At 35.6% G+C, this 20,456-nt stretch overlaps 1 protein-coding gene and 1 long non-coding RNA gene across 2 annotated transcripts; one reads left to right on the plus strand and one right to left on the minus strand.

Moving 5' to 3' along the window:
- Nucleotides 1–2,215: 2,215 nt before the first annotated feature.
- On the minus strand, nucleotides 2,216–19,412 carry LOC112474294. Its single transcript, XR_003044325.1, has 3 exons — nucleotides 19,335–19,412; nucleotides 18,973–19,090; nucleotides 2,216–4,103 (listed from the first exon to the last, which is right to left on the minus strand). It is a non-coding gene; the product is annotated as an uncharacterized LOC112474294 (long non-coding RNA).
- On the plus strand, nucleotides 9,344–19,954 carry ARG1 (arginase 1). Its single transcript, XM_006926174.2, has 9 exons — nucleotides 9,344–9,400; nucleotides 12,840–12,912; nucleotides 13,483–13,494; nucleotides 14,825–15,011; nucleotides 16,836–16,995; nucleotides 18,214–18,308; nucleotides 18,675–18,779; nucleotides 18,983–19,119; nucleotides 19,358–19,954. The coding sequence occupies exons 1-9, from the start codon at nucleotides 9,344–9,346 to the stop codon at nucleotides 19,522–19,524; spliced, it is 993 nt and encodes a 330-aa protein (XP_006926236.1). The 3' UTR covers nucleotides 19,525–19,954.
- The last annotated feature ends 502 nt before the right edge of the window (nucleotides 19,955–20,456 follow it).

Genomic DNA, 20,456 nt, shown 5'->3' on the forward strand with positions numbered 1-20,456 from the left:
CATCTCCTGGTTCTCATTCCTATGAGAGCTGCCTCTGCTTTAAGATGCTAAGATACTCTCATTCGCTATTAGATCTATCTTGGCAGTTGAACGAGAGCCTGTAGAGTGGATAAACTCATTCATGTAAGCATCTTTTACTGTATTGAAGTAACACAGAGTAAAATACTGCTCTAAGATTCTCTGTTGTCTTTGGTAAGGTGAAGAGAACTAACCATGTTGTTTAATCAAGAAACTACCCACTTAGGACCTGATGAATAGGATATGTCTTTATATTAATGAGAGTAAACAAACATTTGCCAAATGTTCATTTGGCTCAGTTATATGATCCTGACAAGACAACGGCCTGTGGGAAGAGTTTAAAGTAAAACAGAATTTTGGCACACATCTGCTATTTAACAACAACATGATTTTTCCATGTATTAACAATTATAATGACTTACTTGGCTTATAACAAAATACTCATACTGTGTTTCCTAGGCATAAGAAATAAATGGAAAGACTTTCTTTCAAAGAGTTTCCATATCTATCCATCTATTCTCTCAGAAGCCTTTATAGCTTCCCAGTGAAGACATTAGAAGCCCTTTGACACTACAAGGTTAATTACTTGTTCAGGTTCACATGTGGTAGATGCACAATTATACAGTTTTGCATTCTATCTATGAGCGTTTCACCTCATGTTGCAAATTTGATACGTGAATGATAATTTTTAATAATTACCACGTTAGATTGCAGAGGTGCATTTCATCATAAGAGAAAATAGAAAATAAAACAGACTGGCTTGGGGAAAAGGAAAGTTTCAAGCAAAAATGATAAAAATAACTTTGGTCTATGTTACTTATTTTCTCAACACAACCATGGCCTCTAAATGCTAAGGCATCATGTTGGCCTAGAAGTGCCAAATTATTATGCTTGTTAAGGATATCGATTTCTCCATCCACAAATGAATGCTTATTTATTACATCGACAAACCTTTTCGGAAAATTAGAGTTTTTAATCCATGAAATACTTATCCACTCAGGAATCAAAGTTCTTGGCATAGGCAAAAAGAGAGAAGCCTAAACTCGGCACTTATTATATCTAATGCCTCTGTGCTTCATTTGCGTTTTGTTTATGGAAAATCAGACATTGAATAACCTTTAAAGAGGAACATGATATTTTTTTCTTTTTAAAAATTTTATTAAATTTATTGGGGTGACATTGGTTAATAAAATTATGTTTCAAATGTACAATTCTATAATACATCATCTGTATACTGTATTATGTGTTCACCACCCAAAATTAAATCTCCTTCCATCACCATATATTTGACCCTTTTTACCCTTTTCTACGTCGCCCTCCCGCTGCCAGCCCCACTTTCTCTCTGGAAACCACCATACTGTTTTCTGCGTCTATGAGTTTTTGTTTCTGCGTTTGTCTTATTTGTTCATTTGTTGCTTTCACTTTCATATCCCATATATAAATGAAGTCATATGGTTCTTGACTTTTTCTATTTGACTTATTTTGCATAACATGATGTTCTCAGGATTTAATCTCATCGTCACAGATGGCAGTATTTCATCTCTTCTTATGGTTGAATAATATTCCATTGTATATATATACCATATCTTCTTTATTCAATCATCTATCGAAGGACACTTTGGTTGTTTCCATGTCTTGGTCACCACGAATAATGCTGCAATGAACATCGAGGTGCATACATCTTTACAGACAAATGTTTTCAAATTTTTTGGATAGATACCCAGATGAGGAATTGCTAGGTCATATGGTAGCTCTATTCTTAATTTTTTTGAGGAACCTCCTCCACACTGTTTCCCATAGTGACTATACCCATATTTTTAATAGTAGTGAAGAATAAAACAATCTAAATATTTATCATTCAAACAAATTATGGTACAATGTTTTGATAGAATATTGGTATCTCTTTAGGAGCATTAGAAACATTCTTCAAAGAATTTTTAATAATATTGGAAATGTTCAGAAAAAAGTTCTAAGAGAAAAAAAGCAAGATATAAAATTGTTCCCAATGAACAAAACATGTAAATACATAAAATATTAGAAAGTAACATAGTAGAATATTAGCAGTATTTATATAAGGGAGGTAGAATTGTGGGTAATGTTCATTTTTGCTTTTTAATTTTTAATAATTTAAATATTTTACAATAATTTAAATATTTTATCATCTTTAATAAGAAAAAAGATATCATTTTGGTCTACCATCAGGAAGAAAAAGAAAAATTTTGAGGAAACTGACAAAACATCCACTGAATAACTGGGAGTTGCCTAACTGAAATGATAAATATCTCCAATCTCATTAGAGATATTCATGCTTGGATGTAAAACTTACATGAAAGTATGTCTGTTTTATAGAAAACCACACAGATGACTAACACTTTCCTTAGGAGTTTTGTCTTATATTAGTTTGTATATATCCATTACTTTCATGCTAGAAATAGAGAGAAGTTGCCTGATACAAAGTATGTTCTCATAAATATTTGTTGAATGAATGATGAATGAATGAATGAGTAGGAGATAATTCTTCAGATTGTAATGAATGAAGAGGTCACCATTTGCTCACTTTCTTTTCCCATTGCAATCTTGAATTCTTCTTCTTTTTTTTTTAATCAACCAGAAAGTATGTTTATGGGCATTTGTCCTATAAATATTTTAAACATAATTTTCTCTAAGCCTTCTCTAGGAAAAGTAACTTTACTTGCTTATAACACCATTATGAATTCAACTGATACTAAAACTACACAAGCGTGACTTTTTTCTGTCAATATGGAAAGCATCAGACCTTGAACATGCATACAATTGTCTGAAATCCTTGAAAACAATAGAAGTTCCTGCCAATAGTACAAACCCTCCGGGATGTTCACTTGCAATAGAATTTGGCAACCAAGTTCCTGGACGTTACGCAGTAAATACCACTCACAGCCTTGCTTCCAACTGTTTTGTTGGCAAAATTTTTGAAACTCTAGAGGTACTATGCTCAGAAGCTAGACTTCCAGTGAGAATGGAAAGCAGTGGATATTCCCAAATCTGAGAAAGGAACAGTGACTAGGTCCACCCAATTGAGAAACCACTTATTCTTAATAAAGTCTGCATTTTTATACTTTTGGTGCTTTGTGGCTGTTCCTCTGTTTCTATTTGAAAACTGAGGAACTGATTTAGAATCTCTTTTTTCAACAGATACAAATAAATCAGCCTATGGCATTTCAAGAAAAAGGAGGATATCAAAACATTTTATTTTTATGTATTTTTTAACGCCTGTAGAACCTGGCCTTCCTAGGTGGTCTCCCATCCAAGTACTAACCCTGCTTAGCTTTTGAGATAAGACAAGATCAGGCACATTCAGGGTGACACAGCCGTAGAAAACATTTTAAATTTGCTATTTAATTGCTTACTTATTTTTTGCAATGCTTTGAGAGTAGGAAGAATTTGAGGGTGCTTTTAGGCAACACATAAAATATAATAGTCAAAAATAAATTAAAAATCAAGATCAGGTAAAATGAAAGCGAAGTACACACACACACACACACACACACATTCACATAATACTATCCAACATAATTAGCTACAGATGGGACACAAATTTGGCTTTGAGCGTCCTAGAAAACATAACGCCCCCCCCCAAAAGTCAGTTGTATAGTATTCATTGTCCAAAAGAAGAATACTTAGAGTTTCTCAGGCTAAGAAAAGGTTTGCTAGCACTCTGTTCTGAAAGAAAATACCGAGAGGACTGCATGTAAGGAACACTTAAAAATATGGTACATGATGACCTCAATAACATCCTCACAGCAAATATGGATATAGACTTCACAGACTGCTTCTCCTAGTCTTTCCAAAAGATGAATTTTATGATACTAAAAAGCAACCCAAGGAGATGGGTCTGTAGTGAATCGAAACTGCACCCAAGGATGTCTCTTATATGTTGGTTCAAACCTTGATCATTTATTAATAGATGCAGGTATAAAATATCATTGATTGAAGAAATTTCCAGCCAGATATTTTAAGATCAATCTAAAAGTCGGTGTTGATATTCTTTAATAAAATCAAGAGTAAACCAATCTTGATGAGCCATTCTTCGTTGCTGACCAAGGTACCTGCAAACAAAGAGTTTTGTTTAAACAATTTTGGGGCAGCTTTTGGATAAAATTGTTTTAACATTAATTTTTAAGAGGGTCATCTTGTAATATCTGATATTTGTACAGCATAAACCTGTAACCAAATGGCAGATAATATTTTAAAATTATCCAGTAAAATAATAACATTTGGACTAAAAATAAGGCAGCTCAAAGTTAGCTTTACCAGTTATAACGAGACTTGGGGCAAATCAACCAGCCTCTCTGAGTTCATTTGCACTTGAGAAAGTGGGACTATATGACTAAAAATCAAAGATCAAATGATATAAATAACTTTAAAGTGCATTGAACATTGTAAAATGCCAAGCAAATGCCTCAGATTATTATCATATCTTTTAAAGTTGTATAAGTGACCCTTTGAACGTTGTTTAAACTAAAGGTTCTGATTAAAACCCTAAAAATTTCCTCCTAAAATTCTTTATCCAGTCAGTCTAACAAGTATTTATTTGAGTGCTTATCAAATGCTTTTAGTGGGAAAAAATAAAAACATGGCCCCTTAATATAGAGGGCGTTAGAATGCAACTTCTAGAATAATGTGTTATTAAATGATGCAATGACTTTTCCTGACAATAACTGCTCTGCAGGTTGAGAGTTATTGGAACTGAGTGTCATGAGTTGACTGAGAAAGCTGCTCAGGGCAGTAAGAAACCAGAGTCTTTCTCCTCTTCTTAATCAAACTTTCTGTGATCTTGTTATATAGTTTTCGTTAATAAGTATGTTAACAACTGATAAAATGCTTAAAGAAAGTAATTTTAAAATTGCCCCAGGATTGAGGGCTACAGTCCACTTTCCATATGAGATTAAGTTTTATTGTCTAAGCTCAGATCTTAAAAGATAATGAGGTTTGGTGAGTTCATATGCTACATGCTACTCAAGAATGATCTTTTCAAGTGTTTTCTAAAAGCCACCATGCACAGCACAGATAGTTTCAGGTGTTGCTTAGTCCTCTGCCTTCCTGGCAGAGTATTAGCCTCTGCTGTCCTGATGCACTGGTCTACTTGAACCAGTTACTTGCAATCTACTTACTTAATGCTTATTTACACATTTCACAATCATCCCTTAATTGTTTATATCAAGTAAAGTAGGTAGGAGTGTGTCATGGCCTTACCTTTAAAAAGATGTTTTTAAGTCCCCCTTTCCATAATAAGCTTTCATCTAAACAACACTGAGGGAACAAAATCCATAACTAACATGAGCAAAGACCAAATGATAATTATAATGAATGTTGATGTGAAGTCCATCACAACAGTATGGCAAGCTATGGATAAGTAAAAGCAAAAAGTGATGTTTAGTCAGCTACTTTGAAAAATCCAACTAGTACGACTAAATAGATACACCATTCATTAGTGCATATATTAATACATAAATGGAAAAAAAAATTTATTTTTTTCCCACTTAATATTTGTAGTAATTTTTCTGGGCTCGTTTACAGTTGAACATTTGGTAGAAAAAGAGAGCTGGCTAAATATATCAATACCGTAAATAACACAATGTTTATGAGAATGTTTAACCTAGTTAAGATAATTTAAGATACATATCACTTTAGCAACATCATCTCGTCGTATTTGCTTGTATTTGATATGTCAGTTATATATCTAGTCCTTCAAAAGTGTCAGCACTGTTAGTTACTATTTTATTTGAAGGTAAAAAAGCAACATTTTCTTGAATAATTCCATAATTCAAACTTTTCCCTCAGATTGGCCTTCTTCCAAGTTAGTGTGAATCCGTGAGTTGTTACTGAATGTGGATTTTTCCACTTATGTTATAGTTGCTCATCCTCATGCAAGGGTATGGATTGGGTTTACATAGAAAAATGAAGTCCCACTGAGTGCAGCTATTTCCCTGCAGGAGGCGTTAAGGTAAAGCTGAGCAGTGCACATTGCTTTCTTCCATTTTCTCAAGTTTATAAGTATTTATAAGAAAGTAAATACCAGTTGATGAATTTAATTTTTTGAAGTTAAGAAAAATACTTTCAACTACAAAAACAAAAAAGTAATATGTATGTAAAAGTAACACATATTTGCAACACATTTGAGCAACAAAGGACTAATAGCCTTAATATAAAAAGAGCTTTTAAAAATTATTGGGGGAAGAGAGAACAAATGATGGACAAAGAACTTTATGAGGAATTTAAAGAAGAAATACACATGGCAAACGAATAGAATGTGGACAATGAGAGCTGGTTTCTCCCTGTCAGAAAAGGGAGTTACAAATAAGGAGAAACAGAAGGTTAGAATAAATTCTTGAATTCTATGGCATTGGATTAGAGGATCAGTATACTTCGTTATTCTCCAAGCAGTAAAAACATGATTTTTACTATAGTTTCAGATGGATAGATATAGGAATAGGGATGTGTGTACGCATTGTGTGTACATACATATATTTCCTAGCTCTGTCCGCTGCAAGAGCCTAGAAACAATAATTTCAGGTACCAATGGCACTCCTGGTGCCCAGATCTTGGTTTCCACATAGCATTCCCAGATAAAAGGAGCTAAGGCTCCTTGGACAAATGGCTAGTCCCAGGGTGAAGTACAAGGTAAGCTTGGAATAACTCATGGTGCCCGAGAGTAGGAAAGTGCTTGATAAATGTGGGAGTCATGTAAAGAAAGATACAGGAGTCCACTTGAAACATTGACCTCATCTGAAGTTATCTGAGTGAAAAATAAATAATGATTATGTCTTAGCTCAGGCAGCTATAACAAAATAACACAGATTGAGTAGCTTAAACAACAGAAATGTACTTCTTACAGTTCTGAAGTCTAAGATCAAGGTGCTGGTATTTAAGCTAAACAGTAGAAGACTCAAGAAAGACCTGACAGTCAAGAGATAGTGTGTTTTACTTGGATTAAAGGGTTATGATCAATGGGTCAAATAACAGGAAGGCAGTCTCAGCTTGATATAGGAGGAACTTTCAAATGATAGAGTTTTTTTTTTTTTTTAAATACAGGGAATTAAATTTGAAAGATAGCAAATCTCCATTGATTAGTCTATAAATTTAGTAAAAATTCTAGCAGAGATTTTTTTTAAATCTAACAACTTATTCTAAACATATAGGAGAATAGAGACGCCCATGAATAACTAAATCAATTTTGAAAAAGAAGAGCAAAAATGTTACTTCCGTCCAAAGAATGATAAGTTATACCATCAAGTCATGATAATAAAACAGTGTGGACCTGGAGCATCCGCAGGTATAAAAGCCAATAGAACAGAAGAAAGTCTACAGCCTTGCCACCCTGAACAAGCTCGATCCTGTCTGATCTTGGAAGCTAAGCAGGTTAGTACTTGGATGAGAGACCACCTAGGAAGACCAGGTGCCATAGGCATAAAAAATTAAAAAATAAATAAATAAAAAATAAGGGATTATAAACTGACAAGGTCCTTGCAATCTGTGAGGTTGACCAAGAGTTACCTCACCTAAAAAAAAAAAAAAAAAGAAAAAGAAAAAATAGAACAGAAGAAAGAGCTCAGCCACAGATATATGCGTGTGTAAAGTTGGTATGTGATGGAGATACTACTCAAATCAATGAGGCAAAATGGATAAAGTGTTCAATGGGTGTTGCTGAGGAAACTGATGGACTACATAGGGAAAAATATAGTTGGAAAACATATATAATATACAAAGATGGTATAGATGGATTAAAGAACTAAATGTGAAAGATAAACTCTAAAGCAAATAGAATAATATATTTGTGATTTTGGAGTAGGAAGGACTTAAAACTTCCAAAGCACAAAGCATAAGGAGAAAGTTATTTAGTCGTCTATTTAAAAATTAAAGATTTTAAGTGATAACATATACAAAGTTACCAGATTACTGACAGTAGGGAAAATTTATTTGCAATGTCAATGCCATAAGAGGTTAATATCTGACTATACAAAATACCACAAGTTAATATCTATGATATATAAGCAAATCCGCAAGTAAAAGATAGGCCTATTTGGAAAATGGCCTTATTAAAATAGATCTGTGGGACCTTGGTTTCCTCATTCACTCATTCTATAAATATTTAGTGAGTGCCTACCACATATAGGCATAGTACTAGATCCTGGGGATACAGCAGACAAAATTCTCTGCCCTCATGGAATTTAATACTCCACAATATTCTGTCCTAATAGAGAAAAGAAATTAGTTTCTACTAGGTGAATCTTCCTTTTAAATTACAATCATGTCATTTTAAAGTTGGAAGAATTTTAGGGTGCATTTCTTCTAAATCTATATCTTTGCATGACAATAAGCAACTTCCCACACAGGTTTGACAGGCATGAACAGCTGACACTTGGCCCAGAGGTTAGGTGGGTCCAGAATGCCTAAGAGTAAATTATGTGTCTTCCTCTACAACCTGTGTGTGACATTTGGCAACCTCTCAGAGTTTCAGTTTCTTTATTAGTAAAATGGCACTAATGAAGAGACTTGCCATGAAGCGGTACAAAGATTTAATGCGATATTATAAAACACAATAGCATCTGGCACGTGATAAAAACTCAGTGTTGGCTATTTTTACTTCTATATTTTGATTTTGATATTATGATTCCAGAAACTATTATTTTCCTACACACCATATTTCAAAATTCATATAGTAACACCTTAATCAGGCAGTTAAATTTTTCTTTAAATAATAATCAGAAAAGGAAGTCATATGCTTTCACTAAGACTGTACCCTAGTGGTATATGAAATATGCTTCATGGATTAACTCTTAATCCTAGTATGTGAAACCTGAACTCAGGGTTGTAGGGCTTGAAGGGATGTGGGAGATCATTTTGCTAGTCCCAGCCTTTTTGATGCAGAAGGACTCAAAGGCTGAAGGAAGCAAGTGCCCTTCCCCAACTAGGACCAGAGCATTACTTTTGTAAAGATTATGATTAGAAAAGACTATTATGTTTAGGAAATCAAGGTTGTGATTAGGGAAGATTAGTGTCACCAGCTGACTTTGTCAGATGGCTGTGAATTGGGGACATGAATGATCTCACTTAGAGACCTGGACTAGGAGGATATATGGTTATTCCCCATATGAAGAACTTGCGAGACTTCAGTTGACTGTCACCGTTTGGTTCGGTAGGTGGAGCCAGTCTTCTTCATTAGAATAGGTAAACAGATTCAAACCAATTATAAATGGAAAACAAATATGTGCCTTCTGTCACTGAGGGCTGCAGAAAGCGGTGACTGGCTGGAGAACTTGGGTGCAGTGACAAGAAGAGTTGGAGCATGAGTTCCAAGTCAAAATCCATAGGGATCATCGGAGCTCCTTTCTCCAAGGGACAGGTGTGTACAAGCTTGGCTTTGAATAACCGAAATTTATTAGAAAGTTTCAGACTTAAAAATTAATAAGGTATTATTGTCTGTTAGTTAAGTCCTCTGATACAAGCTGGCCGCTAAATAGTATATATTTTAAAGTTGTCTCACCTTTTTATAACATTGTATAATTATGGTCACAAAACCATTTATTCTTGTGGCTCTTAATCTCTGCCACAGCCAATTTTATTTGAATCTACAATTTTTTCCCTCATATTTTTAAAGAAAAAAATATTTTCATTTGAATGGAAATGGACTATTTCTGCATTGTAGCTCCTCGTTTAGGTTTTTATGTTCTTGTTGCTTTTGGTGCTACTGTGTATATGTAGAGAGAAAGAATTTGAAGAAAACTCATTTATTTAGTTATGTAATTAATGCTTAGAAAAGTCTCCTAGATTGGCAGCAATATTCAGAATTCTTTTAATTTGTTAACCTATATATTATTGCTTTATGCAACTTTGTGAATGATTAATATTATTTGAGGGCTTTAATGAGTGTAGAAAAATATTTATTCATGGACTAAGTAAAATCCTTCATGCGCCTCTCTTTAAGGGAGGAAAAAAGAAAAATGAAAGAAAGAAAATCTATAAGTTGGCAATGGTGAAAAGACTAATAGATTTATGAAACTCTCGGATTGCCAACACAAGCCAGCAACATTGAAATATGCAGTCTTGTTTTCTGCCTGGGCACACTCATTCTGGTAGACATAATGAAATTACAGACACAGACTTTGGCATGCATCGGTGCATAAAGAGGAAAAAGAAAAAAGAAACAAAAACAAAAGCAAACAAGACCAAGTGTACATTGAGGTCCCACACCTCCACGGCTGATGTTTTTAAATGGAGTCTTTTTCAGGTTTCTCAGAACTTTCTCTTTGTCCACTTAGTTTTGAACTCTTGCTTTGCACTCTGGCTTTATATTGCAAAACCAAATGGGAAAGGTCAGAGGAGAGAGACCCTAACTGCATGTGGACTGTCAATAAATTGCACTTCACTTCCCCTGGAAAGCTTCCAAAGGTCTCGCCCAGAACCAGGGACATTTCTGCTGACACAGAAGTGTTTCTTTTAATGATAGGTTACTTGCGAAATCTACAATATGCTCACTTATTCTTAGGACAGGTTCTAACAAAGATAGAACTGAAATAACTGACATAAAAGAAGAAAAGGAGGAAGGGAAACAGAAATGAAGGAAAGGAAAAAAAAGGAAAGAAAGAAGGAAACATCATGAATATGCTCTGGACCCTACACCTCAGTAGAAGGCCTTATGCCGATAATAACAGCCTTCTGGGGGTAATATTTTGAAATATAGCCTGATGCATTTTCTGTTCTCAGTAACTCTTTTTTGCCCCCCTACAGCTCTTCATTAAAACATGGCCCTATGAGAATGAAGCTTACTGTCTCACAATAGTGAGACAGAGAGAGAGAGAGAGAGAGAGAGAGAGAGAGAGAGAGACATGGGAGCGGGGAGAGAGAGAGATTTTTCTACAGTAAGCCATAGCATAGAGGAAAAAAAAAATGGCCAACATATATCATCTGTCCTCACCTAAGGGAGGTAAAAGCTTGGCAAACAAACAAACCAGAGAATTAGAGGGCAGACGACTAGAAGACTGAGTCTGAGAAAGTACTCCAGACCCTGTTTCACCTCCTTGTTAGGCAGTGTGATGTAGGAGTGAGATGGTGGCAAAAAATAAGGTAGATATTATGTTTATTTTGCAGTTAACTAAGGCTCAAAGAGGTTTGGTAATCTGCTCAAAGTCACACAGCCTTGACTGTGTGATTCTAGCCAGGACTGTTTGATCCCAAAGCCTGTGTCCCTGACCTGCAGTGATGCCTCTTTAGACTCACAGTGGATCTTACACTTGTGGCCAGTTAGGAATTGGGGCCCAGCTTCAAAGTCAGTAGAGCTAACAAGTGATTTACAAAGTGGGCCGAATAACTAGGCAATGAGAAAAAACTAGTCATGAGAAGCAGTTTGAATCAAACAAAAAGAATGCTAAAAAGTGTCCCTCTGGGAAATGTAATGACTGTGTTAACGCAAATACAATGTCAACTAAGGGGTCTATAAGATTTGTTCTAAAGTTTAAAAGGGAGAGGGATAAAAGGCCAGGGAGTTTTATAAATTGACAGTTTTTAAGTATCCACTAAATGCCAGCCCTACACTACAAAATACAGTCCCGCAAATATAAAGAACTGTGGACCGAAATGTGATAATGGAGAAAAAATGAAAAACACAAAAACAAAGGCAAAATTTGAGCCAAGCAGCATGTACTGGGATTTAGAGGAGGAGAGAATGTCTGATTGATGGGGATGGGCAGGTCATGCAAAAGGGAATGAAGTAAAGGAGTGAAATGTGTCGGGTGAGCATGTGGGGTCCCTTGCTGCCAGAGACAGGAATTTGACATCAAGGATTTGCCTGGCAGCCATCTGCTTATTGGAATTGGGAAGAAATATTTGTTTGGTTTGGTGCCACCGCCCAGTCTTAGGGATAGACACACATTTCTTTTCGCACCTCTTCTCATCTGACAACACAAAATAATTTTGTATCTAAAAACCTTGCTGGAAAGTAGAGTCAGAGAGATCATGTTAGCTTCCCTGACGTAAACACAAGGGTAGAATTCTCGTCAACCGTACTTATTAAGCAGATCAGAATTTGAAATACTAGGTTGATCTTTGTGGTATCGGCTCCCCGGTGATGACTTTCCCCCTTGCCTGCTTTCTCCCCAAGCACTACTGTGATGATCTGCATTTAGGTCTCTCTCATGTCACTTTTTTTAAAAAAATGCTTTTACCCAAGTTGTTCCCCTGGTTTGCAAAGTTTCTCCATCAACCCATTCATTTTCCTGAACTCGAGTTGCAACACTCAGCTGAAATGTCACCTGCTCCACCTGAAACTCTGTCCCTGGGAGTTAGCAGAGTCCTTTTTTTGTTATGACATTTTGTATCTCCTCTGACGCAAATCTCTAAGTACTCTAACTGGGGGTAAATATGCAAATCCCCTATGAGCTTGTAAGTTACTCAAAGACAGAAACCCTCTCCTTTGATTTCTTGTATCCTCATCTATCAGAGTGCTTTTGCACAAAAAAGTGTTCGCTATGTTGGTAACAGAACAATGGGAAGGGATGCAGGTTTTGGCATCCCAAGAAATTGTACAAGATTCAAAGGCTCTGCCACTGTTAGCTGCAGGCCTGTAGGAAAATTATATAACTTTTCTTATTCTAGTTCCCTACTGACATAAGAGTAATCCAATCTACCTTGCTGTGATGATTAAGTGAGATAATCTATACTCCTAGCTTTGTAGGAACTCCAAAAATGATAGTTACTATTCAACTGATTAAATAACGAAAGTTTCCTATTGGGGCATCTGATGGTCAAGTTAGTGTCTGAATTACTTTATTGTTTTAATTGTCCAGCCACGAGGTGGAGTGGAAGAAGGCCCTACAGTATTGAGAAAGGCTGGCCTGCTCGAGAAACTTAAAGAACAAGGTAAAATTTCAGTTGAAAGATGATCAGCCTTATTTTCTTCCCACTCTGAAGGAAGGAGCAGGCTCTTGCTAAAATGAGATGTGTCTGGAATGACATTTGTACCACAGAATTATGGCACTGGCTATAGTCTTCCTATTTTTTTTTTTTTTTTTTAATGCAGCATATGTGGAGAATGCTCAATAAATATTGTTTATTTACTCAAGATTTTGTCTTTCCAGCCAGGCTATCGAATAAGAGAATCTGTGTGTGCAAGAACTGGGGCTGGGGTGTGTGGATGGGGAGTGGGGTTTGATAACGAAAGACAAGGGGGAACAGGAAGTATGCTACCACAAGAGGACCCCTATTCGTAAGAGGAAATGAAACAGTAATAATATGTGTGTGCATACACATATACATAAATATATACGAGCTTGCAAATAAAAAAAATGATATGTACTTTAAAAGTATAGGCTAAAGTAAATGTCATCTTTCTGTACAAAACCCTGATGTGTCGGTGAGAATATGGATCAAGTGAAATCCTCAGATATTTCTGATGAGAATGCATAATGATACAGCTACTTTGAAAAGCAGTTTGGCAGAATTTTTTTAAAAATAAACATACACTTACTTTTTTACCCAGCAAATCTATTCCTAGGTACTTACCCAAGAGAAGTGAAAACATATGTCCACACAAAGCCATGTTTGTACTTGGAAGTTTGTTTGTAGCAACATTACTTATAAAAGCCTCAAAGTGGAAACAACAAAATGCCCATCAACCTGTCAATGGACAAATAAAAAGTAGCACATCCATACCATGGGATGCGTTGACTACTTTGACTGCAAGGGGCATGAAGGAACTTTGCAGGGAAATAGAAATGATCTAAATCTTGTTATGATGGTTGAAAGACTGTAGATATTTCTAAAACTCACTGACCAGTACACTTAAAATGAATACATTTTAGTAAATAAGAATTATACCTCATAAAGCTAACAACAACAACAAAAAGAGACCTCAGTAGAGAATAGAAGACCTGGATAAATGCACTGGACTAGTCTCTCAGTTAACAAGTATCGTTGGGTCACATTTTATATCAGGTTAAATCTCTTGAAGGTTTTACTGAATCATGGATATACAGACAAGAATAAATACAATACACAATGGCTAGTTAGCTCAGAACACTGAACTGAGCTCCTATCACAGTTTTATGTGGAGCTCTGTACCTTGAAATCTAATACAGGGCCTTTTAGGAAGTGCACTCAAGTCTTTAGGAATTTTGGGTTACCTTATTTTAAAAGTATTAGGCACCAGGGTAACAACATAGTCTTATTTAATTCTGACAATACTACCATGAGGCAGGTACAAAGGACAGAGCATGGAGCCAAACTGCTTCAGCAGGTGACAGATTGAGTTGAAACCAAGGATTGTTAATAGAGAGTCAAGAAATTTAGAAAATATTGGTGTATTTTCTTCGGGGCATGCATAGATAGATAGATAGATAGATAGATAGATAGATAGACAGACAGACAGACAGATATAGATAAATAGATAAATAAATAGACAAATAAAATGTTATTTTTAAAAAACTACTACTTTATTACAAATGTAAAACATGTTTATTGTAGAAAAGTAGAAAGCACATAGAAGAGACAGACAGCCACTACCCATTAAGCCCAAACCAGGTTATCCCTGTTGTATCTACCAGCCTAACTGGATGGATTCAAGAAGTACTGAGATCCCAGTGCGCAGCAGGCACTGGTGTGCGGCACGGGTGAGATGATATCAGGCAAAGCAGACGTGGTTTCTACCTTCGCAACTTATGCAGTCCTGATACACTTTTTGTATCCTTATACTTTAGAACACCTATTTCGTAAATTTAATATCGTCCTGCACAGACTGTTTTGTGATCTTTATTTAGTAACCTGCAACATTTAATTTTAATTACAGAGTGTGATGTAAAAGATTATGGGGACCTGCCCTTTGCTGATGTCCCTAATGACAGCCCCTTTCAAATCGTGAAGAATCCACGGACTGTGGGAAAGGCGAACGAGCAGCTGGCTGGTGTGGTGGCAGAAGTGAAGAGGAATGGAAGGACCAGCCTGGTACTGGGTGGAGACCACAGGTCTTGTGCAGTGATGATCTCTATGGGAATCTGACACAAATGGCATAGAGGAAGTATAACCAAAACCATGGGAAGAGAGAAATATGGAGGGGAAAATTTATACAGATTTTTCTGCCTTAAAATTTTTTCACGGGCTACTACTTTATTTTAGAAACATAGACTTAACTATTTGAAATCTTTATTACAGCGGAAAATATATAAAATATGAATGAATTTCAGTAAAACAGTCGGCACAGGCTTACATTTCTAAATAAATAAGCACTGAGGGAATTCTCAGTCAGCTGATTGTACCTGATTACTGATAATAGGCACAACCCATGTAGGTCAACATTTAAAAGTGTTTTCCATTATAAAAGTAATAATCATACAATTTTCGAAATACACACATATAAAAGAAAAAAACAAAAAACAAAACAGTGGTAATTGTAGTTCTCTAACCATTTCAACCAGAATTGAAAATCTGGCTTATTTCTTTCCTGCTACATTTTTTCCCTTGTACGATTTTGTTTAACAATTTTATGTGTTATCCTATGATTTGCCCTTAATCTATAGTACAATTTCCTTGTTACTTTATGATATATATAAGCTTTTACTGTTGCATATTTTTTCATTAAGGTATTATGTCACTATATATATCCATATTGCCAGATATTAAGGTTATTTTCAAATTTTCACTATTACAAATAATGTGGCAAAGATAAATTTTGTGCATGAATCTTTTTAATGTTTACTCTCAAGGTCCACAAATACATTACCAAAGGAATTATGATTAGATCGGGAAGTATGATTAGATCGGGAAGTGGCTGGCCGGAGTGGGCTCTTAATGCGAGAGTCAAATACTTCAGCCCCCTCAGTTTTTCCCTCTAGAGCTGAACTGTGACAAAACTGCAAGTATGAAACTGGGGCTCACTCTCTATTTTAAGTGGAAAATTTTTTTAATGGAAATTTTAAGAGTGGTGAAAAAGACAAGAAAATTAAAGGGAAAACAAACATCAAGCTGAATAAAAAATACCTGAACATCCAGGCATGATTTCTCTCATTCTGAGAACTGAAAGGTTCATGATTCTCTGAGTGACACTTGAAACGTTCGTGAGTGGGACAATACAGGCATTGTGTATAAAAAATCCTAATCTTTTAACTTTTGTGTTGGATATTACTCAGCTGTTCCATTTAGGCAAACTTTCTAAAGCTTGGAGTGTTTAAGATGAACTCTGAGGGTTCTGGACCTGGCTAAGAGCGGGTGTCTAAGTGTGCAGCAGGAGAGTAGAAAGTACAAAGAGAGGATCTGAGCATTGAACAGTGAGCGAGCACCGGGATACGGCTGGCCGGAGTGGGTGTAACGGCTTCTGAGTGATGCTCCCCAATTGTAAAGCATTGGATTTTAAGAAAAATAGAAGGACTCTGTCATAATTCACTCAGTAAATATTTACTGAGATGAGAGTGCAGAAAATAAGCCTGCTTTAACTCTGAAAATGGAATACTGTCCCATTCTAAGGAACTGCTTGCGGGGCTGGTGTTTTTATGCAAATTTAATTTTTGGTGAAACTATAATTTGCAATTTTGTTAGAAGGTGGTTTCTAAAAAAATTTACACATTTTTTAGTAATGCTTTGATGTGAATATAACTTGTTAGTAAGTATTAAGTGTAAGTAAGCTCTACTTTCTCTATGGTTATAATTATTTGGTTGGCATCTTCAATTTAAAAACCTACGAGAAAAATTAGCCACTTTGACGAAGAAAAATCAAGCAAAGCATTAAGTGAGTTAATATGATGTATGTAATAATATTGCAAACCTGATGTTCACACACACTTTTTCCTCTATAGTTTGGCGATTGGAAGCATCTCTGGCCATGCCAAAGTCCACCCAGATCTCTGTGTCATTTGGGTGGATGCTCACACCGATATCAACACTCCACTGACAACCACAAGTGGGAACTTGCATGGACAACCTGTGTCTTTCCTCCTGAAGGAACTGAAGGGAAAGGTAAAGGCTACTTGGTATTCTATTACAAAATAATAAACTTTAGCAGAAGTTCAGGAGGTGGCAGAACCTTTATGCCATCTTATTCTAGGTAAAATATCAAGTTGTTTTCTCATAGCCAATAAGCAAAGGTTTGGTGGATAAATGTGGTGAGGCTCTATACTTCTACCTTCCTTGATAGTTTGCAAACTGACTTTATATATATCTTCCTTTTTGATTCTTAAACTGCCTTTTATAGTTTGTGGCAGAGGGTAATCCTTTATAAGCAAGTTAGCAGAGAGAGGTTCAAGGGTTAACCAACCTGCCCAAGCCAAGAGCCAGAAATAGCCTCCTAATGCCACCCTCTTTCTGCTACATGCCACGCAGTCTCTCATTCTTGCCAAGTGTCCCCTCCGCATCATAGGGCCTTTTCAAAAACGGAGTTTTAAAATGTGGATTACTATGGTTTGTTATTTAATCTCTTTATTGTGAGAAGTACATATCTAAATCATATGAGAAAGAACTACCTCCTTGTTCCCTAGTAACCTCTTTTCTCAAAGAAGGTAAAATTCTAGATGAAGATTTAACATTGTGGTTCATAATTTTTATTGGCATGCTATATCAATAAAACAATTTTTATTGATACAACTATAGTTTATTGGTCTTTATAATGGTACTTGGGAATTCAAAACTCTTATGTTAAATGCCCAGAAATAACATTTTCTGAATTGATGACCAAGTGATAGGTTTATACACTTGCAAAATGTGTATAAGCCAAGTCTGGCTCCAAGACATTTGATGATCAACCAAAGGCTTGGTTAAAAATTTCCCTCAGTCACTCTGCACCATCTTCTGGATTCAGTCCGTACTGAGAAAGAGAAGTAAAGAAGGAATGGAAATAATGGAAGCACACTGATTCCTTTACAGAAGAGTTCTGGGAAAGCAGGGCACGGAGCAGTAAACACTGCCGGAAATGGTGCAGAGAGCAGTAAACAGTGACAAATGATTCAGATTTGGTCTGGGCCCAGGGTGAGGCTGGATAAGGCTGAAGCAACCAAGGATACCACAAGGCAACCAAGGATACCACATTCTCTTCTAAATTCTGTATTGTCTTTTAATGATTTCCCCACATTTTATGTTCTAAATATAAGGACTATGCAATCCAGTAAGTGTCCTTAAGTTTCAGTGTAAGATTTGCTCGAGAAGCATATCCATAACCGAATGGAAACATTACAATTTTAGATTCCTGATGTACCAGGATTCTCCTGGGTGACTCCCTGCATATCTGCCAAAGATATTGTGTACATTGGCCTGAGAGACGTGGACCCTGGGGAACAGTAAGTTTATTCCTTGATGCAATTTATCTTCATTTTTGTCCTTTTGAGTGCTAGGTGCACTGACCAAACCAGTAAGAAAAAATTATTTTAAGCACCAAGTCTATATATCTACATCTACATATAGTTTATATTATACACACACACATACACACACACAAACACATATGTACATACTTAAATACATATATATGTATTCAGATTTTTATCTTAGTTGACTTATTACAATATATTGATATATACATACAGTTCACAGAACTTAAATATTTTATGTACCTTATCACACTGATCTTTTCTTTAAAAGGAAACAATGTATAAAGTCAGCCTCCTTATTAATTGTAGATTATCTTAATATCTCTACTTTCATAGCTACATTTTGAAAACTCTGGGTATTAAATACTTTTCAATGACTCAAGTGGATAAACTGGGAATTGGCAAGGTGATGGAAGAAGCACTCAGCTATCTACTAGGAAGGTATGATACGTGTATGTGTGTCCAACATAAATATTATTAAAAGAAGTTGCTATTGACACTAATCAATGTAAGTTATTAATAAAGCCTTTACGTAAAATCATGGAACTTCAGTAGGTTGTTACTTTTTATAAAAAGGTAAAAACTATATTTACTAAATATTAAATCACAACTTTAAACTAAATTCCTTTCTCACCTCTTAAAAGAAAGAAAAGGCCAATTCATCTGAGCTTCGATGTTGATGGACTGGACCCATCTTTCACACCAGCTACTGGCACACCAGTCCTCGGAGGTCTGTCTTACAGAGAAGGTCTCTACATTACAGAAGAAATTTACAAAACAGGTAGGTATAAATCTGAGTGACTAAAGAAACAAGCATACACATGGCCAATATATATTTATACCCCAATATAAAAATCAAGCCCCAACTGACACTTCCAGAATGACTACCACATGATGCAATAACTAAAGTGGTTTCAATTGGTCACCATCTCTTTACACTCCTGGATAATATTTCGAAAATAGTGAATTTAAAATGTGAACTATTTAACAAATTACCTTATTGACATTTGTTGTTGTAGGGCTACTGTCAGGATTAGATATAATGGAAGTGAACCCATCTCTGGGGAAGACAGCAGAAGAAGTAACTCGAACAGTCAACACTGCAGTAGCGATAATCCTGGCTTGTTTTGGAGCTGCTAGAGAGGGTAATCACAAGCCTATGGACTACCTTAACCCACCTAAGTAAATGTGGAAACATTACATAAAAATTTCACAGCTAATGACATAATTAGCAAATTTAATAATTTACTTAAACTTAGACAGTTATCCTCTTAAAGATTACGTGTTTCGGAAAAATGTTTTGCCTTAGTAAATATTAGTGCAATTAACATAAACTGTATCAATTCCCTTTTGGTGTGAAACTCAAGATTTGGAAATTTAAATTTTTTGTAAAATTAAAAGGCTTATATTTCCCACTTCGGTAGAAGACTTATCTTTAGAGAGAGACGTATACATTAATTCCCAAATAAAAATTTGCTGGCAGTAAAAATTATATAAACTCCCACACATAGAGTGGTATTCCTGATATCAAGAGATAAAACTACCCCACTTGAAAAGGGACCATACTTCCATGTTGTTCAAAAGATGTGATTTTTATAATAAACTCTTTATAATAATATTCTATCATGTCTACGTTTCTAAATATATGCAAAACACACACACACACGCACACACACACACACACACACGCACACACACACATCCTGCTTAAAACTATTAAAAGAATTTTAAAAGCCAGTGAAATCATCATCCCTCAAACACTGTAAGACCTTGGTGAAACTAAATGCTCTGGCTCTGGTTTCTTCATCTGTAAAATGAGTAATCGCAAAGCGTGAGCAATCTCCAAGCTCATTAATGTTAGATGACCACATTTTACTTTTTCTAAACATCAAACATGATATTGTTTGTATTTGAAGCATGACTACCTTTTCAGAGGCAGAAGAAATCAAACTGCTCTGTTTCTAAAATCTGCTAATTCAGATAGGGATGTTACATAAATTATCTGTGATTTCCAAATACCCTACCCTTCACTCATTGCAATTACATGACTCCTTAGCTGAAATCTTTAAACATCCGAAAAAACTCATGTTGGCCCTGGAATATAGTAAGGAGAGTAGA

This window comes from Pteropus alecto, unplaced genomic scaffold, assembly GCF_000325575.1.
Source record: "Pteropus alecto unplaced genomic scaffold, ASM32557v1 scaffold79, whole genome shotgun sequence".
Classification (NCBI taxonomy): Eukaryota; Metazoa; Chordata; class Mammalia; order Chiroptera; family Pteropodidae; genus Pteropus; species Pteropus alecto.